This window comes from Pinus tabuliformis, chromosome 7, assembly GCF_031772625.1.
Source record: "Pinus tabuliformis cultivar Carrire ecotype Pingquan chromosome 7, CPIR1, whole genome shotgun sequence".
NCBI lineage: Eukaryota > Viridiplantae > Streptophyta > Pinopsida > Pinales > Pinaceae > Pinus > Pinus tabuliformis.
The window spans coordinates 810,031,155-810,045,306 of NC_142293.1; the positions used below are offsets into that span (position 1 = coordinate 810,031,155).

A 14,152-nucleotide genomic window follows, 5' to 3' on the forward strand; every position below is an offset into this window, starting at 1 on the left:
GTGCAATAGCAAAGGAGACATTGACACATAAGAAATAGACGACACTACCTACACTATCAAATATACCAGACATTTTGGCTCGCTGATTTTTATCTTTTCTGATCGAGATAACACATTTTTTTAAAGAGTGCTAGGTCAATGAAAGAGCACCTGCCTTGCAAGCAGGAGGTTGCTTGTTCGATTCCATTGTGCCCTAACATGAATAATTACTAAAGAAACAAAAAGATTCACATTCTATATTTTGTTTTTAATGAGATTTTTTTATTGTCTCTAAAAAGACAATCACTGGGGTTAAAGACATACTATTTCTATAGAGACAATATGTCTTTAATCACAGCTATGGTTTCTTGAGAAACAAAAATAAATTGTCTTGTAAGAGACCAAAACTTGTGTTCTATATTTTTTTTATAAAGACAATTTTTTAAGACAATAATTTGAAACACTCACTTAAAGACTATTTAAGACAATTTACAAGTTTTTTTTGTCTCAAGTTAAAACAATTTGCTCAAAAATTGTCTTAAAACCCCCTCTCTATAGCAGTGCATGAATATAACTTAAACTCACTGTCATAATTTACTTTGAGATGATATAGATATTTTTATATCGATTATATATTTTGAAAATATCTGAGAGTCCGATGAGCAGGAGGGGCCTCTTGACTGTCAAATTCAAAGATATTACCAGATCAATCTATAATCAGCATAAGTTCAGCAGTTAATAATGTGAACACCTATACTAAATTATGGTAACAGAATAACAACAAACAACTGATGTCAACGGATTGCAATGATTGCCTACAAGTGTAGGCGAGATATTAGGGTGGTATGGTTTCAATTCCACATTGTGTTTAGAGTGCATGCATTGAATTTATTTTTCTTTCCATTCGGTTTCCTCATAGAGCCAGTAATCTGACCAACTAATTTTCCGTATTGTTAAACTCACAAACTAAATATATTTTAAGAGGGTAATTAAATTTGGAATTATTTTGAAATCAGATGTACAGAAGCAACTCAGATCATGGTTGATTAGAAGGGTGAATATATAACTTGCGAACTCAAAAATGCCTGGCGTAAAACCATACTAGAGTTCTAATAAAGAGATATTTACTAACTAAAGCTAGGCGAGAATGTATAACAATAATTGTCATTTTTGGGAGCGTGCTACAATGTGAATAATAACCATTGTACACCTACTTGCAATAGATTCTCGTAATTGGATTCTGTTGAACAAAAGGGCATTATTATTGCAAATTATCCCCTTATCAATACACAGTTAATCAAATTGATTTACAGGAATAATTTTGTAGGGAAGGTATACACCCTATGATTAACTTATTTGAAGAAATATATAATATGTAAAACAAATGTACAAACAAGTTCCAAGAAAAGGCTTGGCTTATATCCATATCTTTTAGTTGTGGCATGTTCTGCCTTCTTCGAGCAGAGGAAACCAGTGAAGCGCATGCTTATTGTCATCAAGAAGTTGTCAAGGTATTATCAGCTTTAATTTCTGCTTTAGGGCATGCTTATTGTCATCAAGAAGTTGTTAAGGTATTATCAGCTTTAATTTCTGCTTTAAGGCAGTAATGAGACCAAGAGGATGATAATGGTCATGTTTTAACGAAACTACATACAAATATTTGCATCTCCACTGAAAAGAAACATTCAGTATTTACAAAAGACTATCACTGAATCCAGATGTCTAATCATCAATGTCACCAAACATTTCCCTCCTTTGTATTGATTGCAGACCTTCTTGCCCTTCAGAGTCCAATAAGCTTGCCAGGCCCGTCGAATTTTCTGCAGAACCAGCCCTTGCCTTCATGGTGCTGGGAACTGAGGGCTTTAATCTGGGTATGGACATTGGATGCGAAGGGGTCGAACTTCCTGTAGCAACTTCCCATACTACAGCCGAAACAGTTTCGGCAGCAGCAACATCTGCCACAGCAGAAGCAATCTTATGCCTCCTCAATACAGGAATGTTATTGGGGGAAAGCATAGTTCCCTTTGCAGACCTTAAGACATTTGAAGTGCACCGTGCCTGACCCCTGCTTGAAGCTACCCCAGGAGTCCTCATAGGCACTTCAAGTGTTCTTAAATTGTCGCCAAAAGTCTGATCCAACCATTTCACCTTGCCAGCCAGAGACTTTTCCACCACTGGAGAGAAGAAAGATTTCCTCTTCATCGCAGAAGTCTTAACAGTCTTCTGAGCGTCGTGAATATCAACATTTTCTTTGTCTATGTTGCTTCCTTTGTTAACTCTGTTGACAGATGCAGTAGTCTTAGGAGGCCGTTCTGAACGAACACTGCCATTATTTTGGGAAGTTGTTGGTAAATTGCCTCCCAGATTGTCAATTTTTTTGGCAAGCACATTATGAGGGGCCGAATCTTGCATTGTTATGACTGCCTCTACCACTTTCGATTTAGTTTTCATAGCTTCATATTTCTGAATATCATACAGAAGTTCCTTCTGAAGCTGTTTGTCTGCTACCAGTATTTCATCTATTTCACTCTTGTACTCTTTTAGAAGCATACGTAAGCAGTCCATTAAACAGCCTGTCAAATGACTGTTCTTGCTCTCAAGCAACCTTTTGAGTTCTATGAAAATTGGGATAGCATTTTGGACCAAATTTTTCTTTGCAACCTGAGTTACAACTCGCCCTTTTGATGCCGCAAAAGCTGCTGCTCCACTTTCTTCTTCCAGCTCCATATTCTCAGCTACCCCAGCAGCTGTTCGATTGCCTTGAATGCGGATCTCCTTGCATGCCAGTATTTGCAGTGCATCCTGCAATACACACTGTGAAGCGAAATCATCAAGATCAAGCAAACCATCAGCTGCAGAAGCAAGTACTTCTGCACAGAGCTTGGTTGAAGTTGCCAATAGGTGCTCAGGTTGCATCTGCTTTAATAAGGATACATAGATATGCATGTGCTTTAAACAAACGGATTCGATCCCAGCAGCAATCACCAACAAGCCCCAAATGTTGAGCCCCCAACTGATCCCTGGAATGTAGAAAGCATAACTTAGAAAACGGAGTGAGTATTCCAGAATGCTCTTCTTACCTGGTGAGCTGTATGGGATGCCGGTCGAATTGGTGAGGGAGCAGCCCGCGGGTTGTGTTCGAATTCAAATTCCATGGTGAATTAACTTCCCGTGCGGCAAGACGCGAATGTATGTCAGGGACCTGTCAGTTCGACATTAATGCGGAGGGTGGCGGAGCTGGGCGGAGCTAGCGGAAGAATTACGGGCAGCCGCAGCCGGAGGTTTTTCCGGGCGGCGACGGAAACCGGGCCATTCTTCCGCCTGCGTAGACTACTCCATTATCAGGAGTTGGTACAATAAGGCTTTTCTGGTGGCGAAGGTTTGAAAAGGACATAATATTATTAGAAAGCCACTAAATTAAGTTTCTTGTAAGGTCTAAGGTTTGAAAAGGACATAATATTATTATAAAGCCACTAAATTAAGTTTCTTGTAAGGTGTGGATTATACTTTACCGAATCGAATAAAGATATCAAGAGCAGTAAAGGCGGTTACCTGAAAGCAAAGCGCGTCGTAGTAGGAAGCAGGTGTATTTCCATGTAGAAGTTGTACGGATAGTTGAATTGCCAGTTGGATTTTGTAGCCACCTGGAGCTCTGAATGAACTCCACTACTTTCTTCTAAGCTCTTAAATCCATTTCATTACTTCACTTTCGAATATGCCCCACGCGGAGGTCAAAGCAATCCAGTAAGGTTGGAACGCGGTGTGAAAAAATTTGGCTGCCACGATGCCCTTCGATTATTCATTATGTTTTTGGCTGGCCGCCGCTGATACCTCTCGCCGTTGTTTCCTTCATCTTTCCTCGCCCACGCGGATGAGATGACATATGCCCACTGCTATTTATGTTTTATATATATAACCCAAATCAGCCATCACTCCCAGCAATTCCCTCTCCCACAGCAATTTCGACCTACGAGTTGATAATTCAGTCGTTCATTCCAATATTCTATTTTTAACGCAGGCATCTCGGGCTATTCTGCTCCTTTTCCTTCGTATCCTCCCTGCATTACTCTGTCCCTGCATCGATAATTTTGAATTCATTGGAAATGGGAACGCCCCTCCTCTTTCTTTTCTTGTTAATCTCATCCAGACTTCTCGTAACTGTCTCTGCAAATTTCTACAATGATGTCGACATTACATGGGGCAATGATCGTGCTAAAATCCTTGACAATGGCCAACAATTACAGTTGACTCTGGATCGAACTTCAGGTAAATGTAATTTTCATGCCAACATGCTCTGCAACTATTTCATTTTCATGTACACTTATTAGACATCTTATTCCTTCCGTTTTTGATGGCAGGTTGTGGGTTTCAATCCAAAGAGGAGCATCTGTTTGCCAAGATTGATATGCAAATCAAGTTGGTACCTGGCAACTCTGCAGGCACAGTCACTGCCTATTATGTATGTTTTATTGTTACTCTACCGTTTTAATATTCTAAATGACAATATCTTGTCCTATGGTGTGCTAACATGTCGTTGTTATGCCCCCTTGCAGCTATCCTCTCAAGGCCCCAAACATGACGAAATAGATTTTGAATTTTTGGGCAATCTCTCCGGAGATCCTTATATTATGCACACTAATGTCTTCGCTCAAGGCCTTGGCAATCGTGAGCAACAATTTTACTTGTGGTTCGACCCAACCTTGGATTTCCACACTTACTCCGTGCTCTGGACATCCAACCAAATCATGTATGTATTCTAATTACCTCTTCGCCCATCCATCCATTCAATATAGTACAATATAATCTCTGAATCTAACAGAAATATGAATGTATGTTTGTTATTCAGATTTTCTGTAGACGAGACTCCTGTGCGAGTGTTTAAGAACAGGGAGACAGAGTTGGGTAAAGTGGATAGCAATTATCACTATCCTAAGAGCCAAGCAATGAGGGTCTATTCAAGCCTTTGGAATGCAGATGATTGGGCGACTAGAGGTGGACTCGTCAAGACAGACTGGAGTAAAGACCGTTTTGTTGCATCCTTCCGCAACTTCAATGCTGCAGCTACTTCTAATCTCGCTGCAGAGGAAGATTTGGATTCGAACCAAGAGCAGAAGCTCCAGTGGGTGCGAAATAACTATATGATCTATGATTACTGTGCTGACACCAACAGGTTCCCCCAGGGGGTGCCCGCGGAATGCAAATGAGCCCTCAACAACTCAACTCCATAGTCTGAATGATGAATTCTAGATACCCTGCCCTTCCAACCATTCTTTTGTTCCTTCAATTCTGCTCTACGACCTCCATTCTTTCGTTGGTTTCCCTATACATACATTTATGTGTACTTAATCTGTTGTATAAGTTCCATTATTTCATTGTTTTCCGAGTACATACATGAATGTATCCAGAACTGTAATAGTCCAGGTAACTAATTATTTTGTTCCCTAAATAATATCAATGTCCTTTATATTACAATTTTCAATATTTTTAAATGGATAAGGACACCGTTGTTCTGGGTGATTTTGTAATTGAAAATTGATTCACATAATCTCATAACCAAATCTGGAAGCACCGATACCTTAGACCGAGTTGGTATATATCCATTTACTTCCGCTATAGTTTTTGATATATTTTGTAAGGTGGATAATTGATCTCGTCTCCTTCTGTACTGAAAATTTGATACTTAGTAATTATTTTGTAAGGTGGATAATTGTAAGATTTTTGAGATACACAGATCTAGATCTGCAAAACAATAAACAAGCTTGCAAGAGAAGAAAGAAAGCGAGCAAGAATTGAGAAAAGAATAAAAAAATGATTCTACAATATTAGTTTTAGAATGAATACATAAAAGCAACTAAGTTAAGCTTAGTTGTACATGCAATAACTAAAGCTAACTAAAGCTAAGTGTGTTTTATCTTATGTTAATGTGTACATGTGCCACATGCAAGCAATAAGTTAACTGGAACTAATCTAGGTGCATGTACACCAACACAGCTAGTCTAAGTGCATGTACACCAACACCCCCCCTTAAGCATAACTTAGGTGAGTGTGATGCAAAATGAATGAGTCCCGGCAACACGGCCATTTTAGGTACCCATATACAATGCATAAAAAGGAGGAAAGAGGGAAAACCCAGTGGGAAGAAAACCCCACCTCAAAATATAATGCAAAAGTAGAGAAAAGACAACTGCTAGGTAGTCGTGTCCTTCACCCCGAGACGATCTCGCAGGAATCGAAACTTCTGCTCAGTGAAAGTCTTGGTGAAGATGTCAGCAATCTGCTCGGAACTAGGACAGTACTGAAGATCGATGATCCCATCATGAATGAATTCTCTAATGAAGTGCATGTGGATCTCGATGTGTTTGGTACGCTGCCGCTGCACTGGATCTCTGCAAAACTTTAGCGTACTTTGATTATCGCACCAGATGACAGTTGGATGATGGACACTAATCCCAAGCTCAGATAGGAAATGTTGTAGACAAATTGCCTGAATAGTGGCATTGACTGCTCCTCTATACTTTGCCTCTGCTGATGATAAAGCAATGGCAGCCTGCTTCTTACTTGACCAACAAATTGGGCCGGATCCCAAACTAAGTACATAACCGGAAGTAGACTTGGGATCAATGGTGTCGCCAGCCCAGTTTGAATCTGTGAACCCGATGAGATTCAAAGAACAATTGGCTGCATAATGAATCCCATAGGTGATTGTCCCCTGGACATATCGAAGGATGCGCTTTGCAGCATTCCAGTGTAACTCATGTGGCTCCTGCATGTATCTGGAAACTGCTCCGACAGCATAGGAGAGATCAGGACGGGAGTGAGTGAGATAAAGAAGACTTCCCACAAGCTGGCAATACAATGTGCAATCAACCAATGGTGTGTCTTTGCCATTCTCAAGCTTTATCCCTGATAAGAAAGGTGTGGCTGCTGGCTTGCAGTCACTCATGTGAAATCGTGCCAAAAGATCTCTGGGATATTTTGGTTGAGAAATGGTAATGCCAGAATCACGCTGATGGATCTCTAGTCCAAGGAAGAAATTTAGCAAGCCCATGTCTGTCATAGAAAACCGCTTATGCAATGCAGTTTTGATGTTAGTAATGACAGAAGCTGAACTACCCGTTATCAAAAGATCATCTACGTAGAGTACTATGATCAATAAGGAGTCAATTTTCTTCAGAAAATAAACATTGGAATCAAATTTGCAGCGTACAAAATTTTGAGATAACAAATAAGAATCCATCTTTGCATACCATGCTCTAGGTGCCTGCTTGAGGCCATAGAGAGACTTCTTTAGTTTGCATACCAGAGATGAATTCTGCATGTATCCTGGTGGCTGCTCCATGTAGATTTCCTCCTCGAGATCACCATGAAGAAAGGCATTCTTCACATCCATATGATGCACCTCCCATCCTCTTGCTGATGCAATGGAGAGAGCTAGCCGAATGGAATCCATTTTTGCCACTGGAGCAAAAGTCTCATCATAGTCAACACCATGTACTTGCTGAAAACCTTTTGCTACCAATTGTGCCTTATATCGACTAACTTGGCCATTTGATGCTTTCTTGGTCCGGTAAACCCACTTGAATCTCACAAGTTTGCGATTTGAAGGTAGCGGAACCAAATCCCAAGTCTGGTTCTCAATGAGAGAGTTATATTCCTCATCCATGGTGGCTTCCCATTCAGGATGCCCATTTGCTTCTGCATAAGTTTGTGGATCAGATCCATGCATCATATAAGCATGCATGGGCATGGATGGCTCCATAGCTAAGAGTGCTTGCGGATCTTCCTCAAACAGAGGGATAGAGGCAGGATCATCAAGGATATCACTCATGCTGCGCCATTTTTGTCTTGAAGGTGGTCGAGAATCTTCCGAACTACATGCAGAAGTATGATCTCGATGTTCAACAACTGGTGGTCTAACAGGGGTCACAGGAAAAGACTCATCTTCATCAGAATGCTGGTTTGAAGTTTCATCTGCATACTCATCAATGAGTGGTGATGAAAATTTGGTAACAAGTTCATCTACTGGTGCATGCGAAATATCTTCGTCAAACTTTACACTCCTTTCAATAAAGAGCTCTTTAGTGTGGATATCAAGCAATCTGTACCCTTTGACTTCATCAGAATATCCAACAAACATGCATGCTTTGCTTTGAGGCTCCAAAGCCTTTCTCTTCTCTGGAGGAATGCGGGCCCATGCTCGAGATCCAAAAATGCGGAAATAACTAACTTCAGGTTGCATGCCAGTCCAAGCCTCAAAAGGTGTTTTTCCAGTAACAGATTTATGAGGAGATCTGTTCTGGATGTATGAGGCACAATTAATAGCTTCGGCCCACAATTTCGACGGAAGAGATCTTGCATGCAACATGCAATTAGCCATCTCTTTCAAAGATCGATTTTTCCTTTCAGCCACGCCATTTTGCTGTGGAGTGTAAGGAACTGTATGCTGCAACTGTATGCCTGCTTCATCACAAAGATTCTTGATATCTTTGTTGACATATTCCGTCCCATTATTTGTGCGGAGTATTTTGATGCGTTTTCCAGATTGATTTTCCGCATGCACTTTGAAAATCTTTAGATGTTGAAAAACTTCAGACTAGAGTTTCAAGAAGTAAACCCAAGTGAATCTCGTGTAATCATCTATAAATGACAACACATATCTTGCTTTGCTCATTGAAAGCACCGGAAATGGACCCATGAGATCACTGTGTACAAGTTCCAAAGGTGAAGAGGCTCTCCATGCATGCCCCTTCTCGAATTTTTCTTGTGGATGCTTTCCAAGAGCACATCCATTACAAACACCATCTGAAAATTCAATGGTTGGCAATCCTTTGACCATCCCTTGCTTACTAAGTTGTTGCATATATCTGAAATTCAAGTGCCCAAATCTCTCGTGCCAAATCCTACTTTCTTCATTTGCATGCGTAAGTAGCAAAATAGAATCTGATTGAGGAACAAAATTAGAAAATGTATACAGACGAGATTGATCATTTACCTTGCCAGATGCAATTTTCAAATTGGTTTGCATGTCATAAATGCTCAGGAATCTGGGGTAAATTCCACTTTCCTTTCGCTGCATGTGCGTGTCATCTGATACACTGAGAGAAGATTCACAGAAAGCCTTGGAATATGCAAGACATTTTCAAAACTCCCATCTTCGAATTGCACTCTTCCTTGTCCAGTTGTTGCAACTGCAGAATTATCCCCCATGAGAATGGGAGGACCTGAGTATGCATGTAGAGAAGAAAAGGATTCCTTTGAAGAAGCCATATGATGTGAAGCTCCTGAATCGATGATCCATTCTTGTGGTGCAGAATGAAGAGCAATCAAAGCATGCCTGTTACCTCTTGGATCTGGTGCTTTTTCTCCAAACTTCTTCTTAGCATTCTCAGGAATGTGGTCTCCAAGATTGTGTTGCTAGAGTGTCTGCGCCATAAGATCTATAGTCTTCTTCATGCATGCAGATTCAGGATGAAAACCACGGTGGCAATAATTGCACATTGATTGCCCTTTCGTTCCTTTCCTTTCCTTTGAGCCAGATGATCCATCAGGGGGTTTGGGATGTCCTCCCTTTCTTGGATCAGGATCCTTCTTCCCTTTTCCTTTCTGATGGTCTTTGGAATTTGCCTTTCCTTTTGCATGCACAGTAAGTGCATGCGCTTTGGAATTTTTAAGTGTGCCCATTTTGATGAGCTTATCTTGCTCATGCATCAAAGATTGAATAAAAGAATCCAGTGAGGGCATCTTCCAAGCTGCACCAGTTGCAGATCTGACTGTGTGGAATGTAGAGACGAATACTGCATACTCTGGACCAAGTTTTGATAAAATGGAAAGAATCAACTGATTTTCTTGCTTGGATTTGTCGATCCCGCATCCTTTCAGCTGAACCAACAAGGCTTTATACCTTGTGAAAAAATTTTGAATGTTCTCAAAGTTTCTCGGATCTAATGAGTTTAACTCATTTTCGAGAATGTGACCTTGCATTTCATCCTGTTTTCCAAACAATCCTTCCAAATTTTTCCATACTTCATTTGGAGTTGAACATGATTCAACATGAAATAGCAGTTCTGGAGAAATAGATAAACATAGGATGCCGAAGGCCTCGTCCATGCGATTGAAATATCTTGTTTTCTCCATTGCCGATGTTGGTTCAACTTCCGTTTCCATGGTTATTCGAAATAAGCCTCTACTTCTGAGATGAAGTTGAATCTTTGGCTTCCATTCGAAATAATTATATGGAGTGAGAATTGTCGATTGTGGAAACTTCAATTTAGACTCCATTCTTTGTTGTTGCTTCAATCTTCTGAACCTGCAAATAAAATTGCTTGTGCACTGATTACAAATCCCTGTGCTCTGATACCATGTAAGATTTTTGAGATACACAGATCTAGATCTGCAAAACAATAAACAAGCTTGCAAGAGAAGGAAGAAAGCGAGCAAGAATTGAGAAAAGAATAAAAAATTGATTCTACAATATTAGTTTTAGAATGAATACATAAAAGCAACTAAGTTAAGCTTGGTTGTACATGCAATAACTAAAGCTAACTAAAGCTAAGTGTGCTTTATCTTATGTTAATGTGTACATGTGCCACATGCAAGCAATAAGTTAACTGGAGCTAATCTAGGTGCATGTACACCAACACAGCTAGTCTAAGTGCATGTACACCAACAATAATTGATCTCGTCTCTTTCTGTTTCTGTAGTGAAAATTTGATACATTAATAATTGAGAAAATTCTGGAAATCTACACTTTTCTCCTCGACAAGGAGAGAAAATTGTGGAAATGTACTCTCTCATTAACAGAGGAAGAGGAAGCTCTGGACTCAGAACCAGCATAAATACTGCTATTTATTTTAATTCCGCGGCAGTTGAAGCTTTGAATTCTGACCAAGAGGAGTGGCTTCAAAGGGTGCGAAAGAAGTATATGATTTAAGTTTACTGTGCAGAAACAAAATGTTACCCCAGGGCTGCCTCCTAAATGCAAATGAGCCCACAACTTCATCTAATTATTCTCCTTCTCAACTCTTCAAAGGCTATTCTTCCCTCCTAAATGCAAATGAGCCCACAACTTCATCTAATTATTCTCCTTCTCAACTCTTCAAAGGCTATTCTCCCAAGAACTAACTAGGGTGATAAGGAAAATTCCATAGTGGGATGTTATAGGATTGTACGAAACTCTAGTGTGTTTGGATTTTTTTTAGAGAGTTTAATTTCTCCAAAAGTGTTTTTTATTTTCAATTTTTTTTTTATGATATTTAAACATAAGAGTTTGTGGGATTAAACTCCACTTAAACTAACTAATCTACATCTCATGAGTAAAGATAAAAATATATTATTAAAATATAAGACATTTCTTGTTGGATAGCATGGATCTTGATTTACAAGTTATTTAATTTGTAGTGATGTATAATTGCATAAGAACTACAACACATGAGAGAGAAGTAAATATAGATATAAGGAAAAATCATTAGTAAAATGGAAATAAATATGGGTATAAGAAAGTCCTAATGGAAGTTCACTTGGTAGGCTCATGAAAATATGAAGTAAATGTGAGTACAAGTGTCCATGTTCACATTCCTCATTTCGTACCCCTGGACAAATGGATGACCTAGGGGTTATAGTGATAACAATTCCAATCAACCTTGTGTCACGGGAGTATTAGACCAACCTATTTCTCAATTCCTTTAGTTCAAACAAGAAAATTATGGACAAAAAAAAAAAGAAATTATTCATAAAAGGAAATTACACATGGTCATTTTTATTTCAAGTTAAGAAGTTTTTAAAGAGACACCGTTATAAATATTGACATGGGTAGTGAGAGCTTTTTAAGATATTTTTAAAAAGTAGAAGATATAGATAGATAAATAGAGATGAATGTTTAATGAGTGAAAAAATGTTATTAAATATTTAAGTCTTTTTAAATTTATATTTATACAAAAACATAGGAAAACATTTTCTATTTGTCACTAGTTAGAGAGAGTAGATGTCAGTGTATGTAATAGTCTAGACAAGCCATTTTTTCTTGTCGACAATTATGGTCATACTATATGTACACACCGTTCGATTTCGCATACCTAATTTGTGTTATGAGGGTTTTAGTTGAGAGGAAGTACAAGCTTGTGAAGTTTATACAGTATTACAATCAGTTCAAAGCAATGATTCAAAGGAGAAACATGCAAGATTCGAATTTGATCACAAATTACATGTGAAAAGTTGACCTTCAAGACTTATATCGTTGAATTACAACCTTGAGTTGTGTTGATAGGGTTTCATGTCCCTATGCAATTAGTGGGGGTTCTCTCCAGTGAAAGGTTTCAATTAGACCTTGCATTGTTTTGAATAAGGAACCTATTTGAACTTTGACACGATATTCTTTACAATTTTTAGGGTTTTACCAAATGTACCCCAACCCACCATTTATAATTTTATGAAGTGCAATTAATTAAATGTAGTTACTCTAATCTGCAAAATGCAAAATAATTCCTAGGCAAATCTAATGGATCCAAGGGAAGAAACATAGCACCAACTATATCACGAGTCATATCCTTAGCATGAAAGTTAAAATGTGAATAAACACAAAATCCTAAAAGACTAGATACATATTCGAAAAAGTTTGAAAATAAGTAGTTGATTATAGTGCTATGGTTATGGCTATAGACATGCGAATTAATTCGTATTGCTCATAGTCAAGGAAAATATCCTTCCTCGTTGTTGGGTTCTCCCATCAAACTATCATTTTCTCTCATTAGAGAGTTCGATTCCTCTTGCCTAGTCAGATCTCTTCCACCACCTCCATCACCATGATCTTAGTAGTGAGCACCATTTTGTAATTCAATTAAATTCTCCTACATCTATGCTCCTACCTTATTACTTGCTTCATTTTCTTATCGAAAATAAATAATTCCAAATCTACAACCTCATCAACTAGTATTGGAACAGGGCCACAACCCTAATCAAACTATCATTTTCTCTCATTCGACATTCAATTTCTCTTGCCTACTCAAGTCTCTTCCACCGCATCCCCTCCTTCCCCAAGTTGTTTGAATACCCTCCTTTAGGAGAATGTTCAATTTGCTCAATGAAGCTTCTTCTCTTTGTTTTCTCCATTTTTATTATATAAGTTTTCCATGCCTCAATTTTTTTTATTAAAAGCATATCAGGATAACTAAGTTGTTTAAAGGAAGTTTCATATGTTGTAATACTTTTCTTTATTCCTTTCTCAAATTTCTTCAACTTAGGCCATAAAGTCTTGATCAACATTATGTCCTTAGTAGGGGTTTTCATAAACCTTTGGATACTTGCTTAATCAACACGAGAGAGTGATATATTATCTTTCCTCCTAGTGCTAATACAATCATTCATGTCCTTAGATACTTGTGCTTATGTAAAGAAATTATATTTTGAGTCCAAAAGAGGGTAAATAGCAATGGTTTTCCATGTTTTCTATGACGTATAGCATTATAGAAAAGTCTGTTATTTCATGTGTAATCCCCTGGGCATTATGTGATATCTATTTCTAGTATATTAGGTCAAAATTCATTTCTTTTGGGGTTTTTGAAGTGAAAATAGGAACTTCAAATGAGAAATTTTTTCTATGGAGGATTACCCATCTTTAACTTTTTCAAACTATAACTAATATTGTTGATAGGCAAGCTTCCATGCTTGGATATGGGTCATGACATCAGCAAGATCTTGGCCTTGGACTTGTAGATGTTGTACTATCATAAAATTATTTTTGTATAGTGTTTAATTTAGTTTACACCCTAAAAGCAGAAGCTTGATATTTGATAAATTTGTAGTAGTTGAACTAATATTCCAGTAAGGTGATTTCTCTCTCATAATCCTATATCTTCTTCTCAATGCCACCATATGAACGTTAGCTTTTGAGAGTGGCTCAACGAATAGTAATAATAAAAAATAAAAAATAAAAGTCAACCTTTTTATGTTCATCACCATGGTCTCATTAGTGAGCATATTTTATAATCAAAAGAAATTCCCATATATTTGTGCCTTACCTTATTACTTGCTTCATGTGCTTATCAAATATAAGCAATTCCAAATTTACAACTTCATTAACTAGTTTTGGAATAGAACCATCACCACCTACAGCCCTGCTTGGAGCCAGGTTAGTGGCACATGTTTGAGTAGTGAAGACTTTTTTGGGTTGTGAAGA

The 14,152-nt window shown here is 38.3% G+C and overlaps 1 protein-coding gene across 1 annotated transcript; it reads left to right on the top strand.

Annotated features, from left to right (window-relative positions):
• The first annotated feature begins 3,907 nt into the window (after positions 1-3,907).
• Positions 3,908-5,461, top strand: LOC149250038 (xyloglucan endotransglucosylase protein 1-like). Its single transcript, XM_089456376.1, has 4 exons — positions 3,908-4,248; positions 4,341-4,441; positions 4,536-4,729; positions 4,829-5,461. Exons 1-4 carry the CDS (start codon positions 4,086-4,088, stop codon positions 5,184-5,186), a joined length of 816 nt encoding a protein of 271 aa, XP_089312502.1. The 5' UTR covers positions 3,908-4,085; the 3' UTR covers positions 5,187-5,461.
• Positions 5,462-14,152: the final 8,691 nt, after the last annotated feature.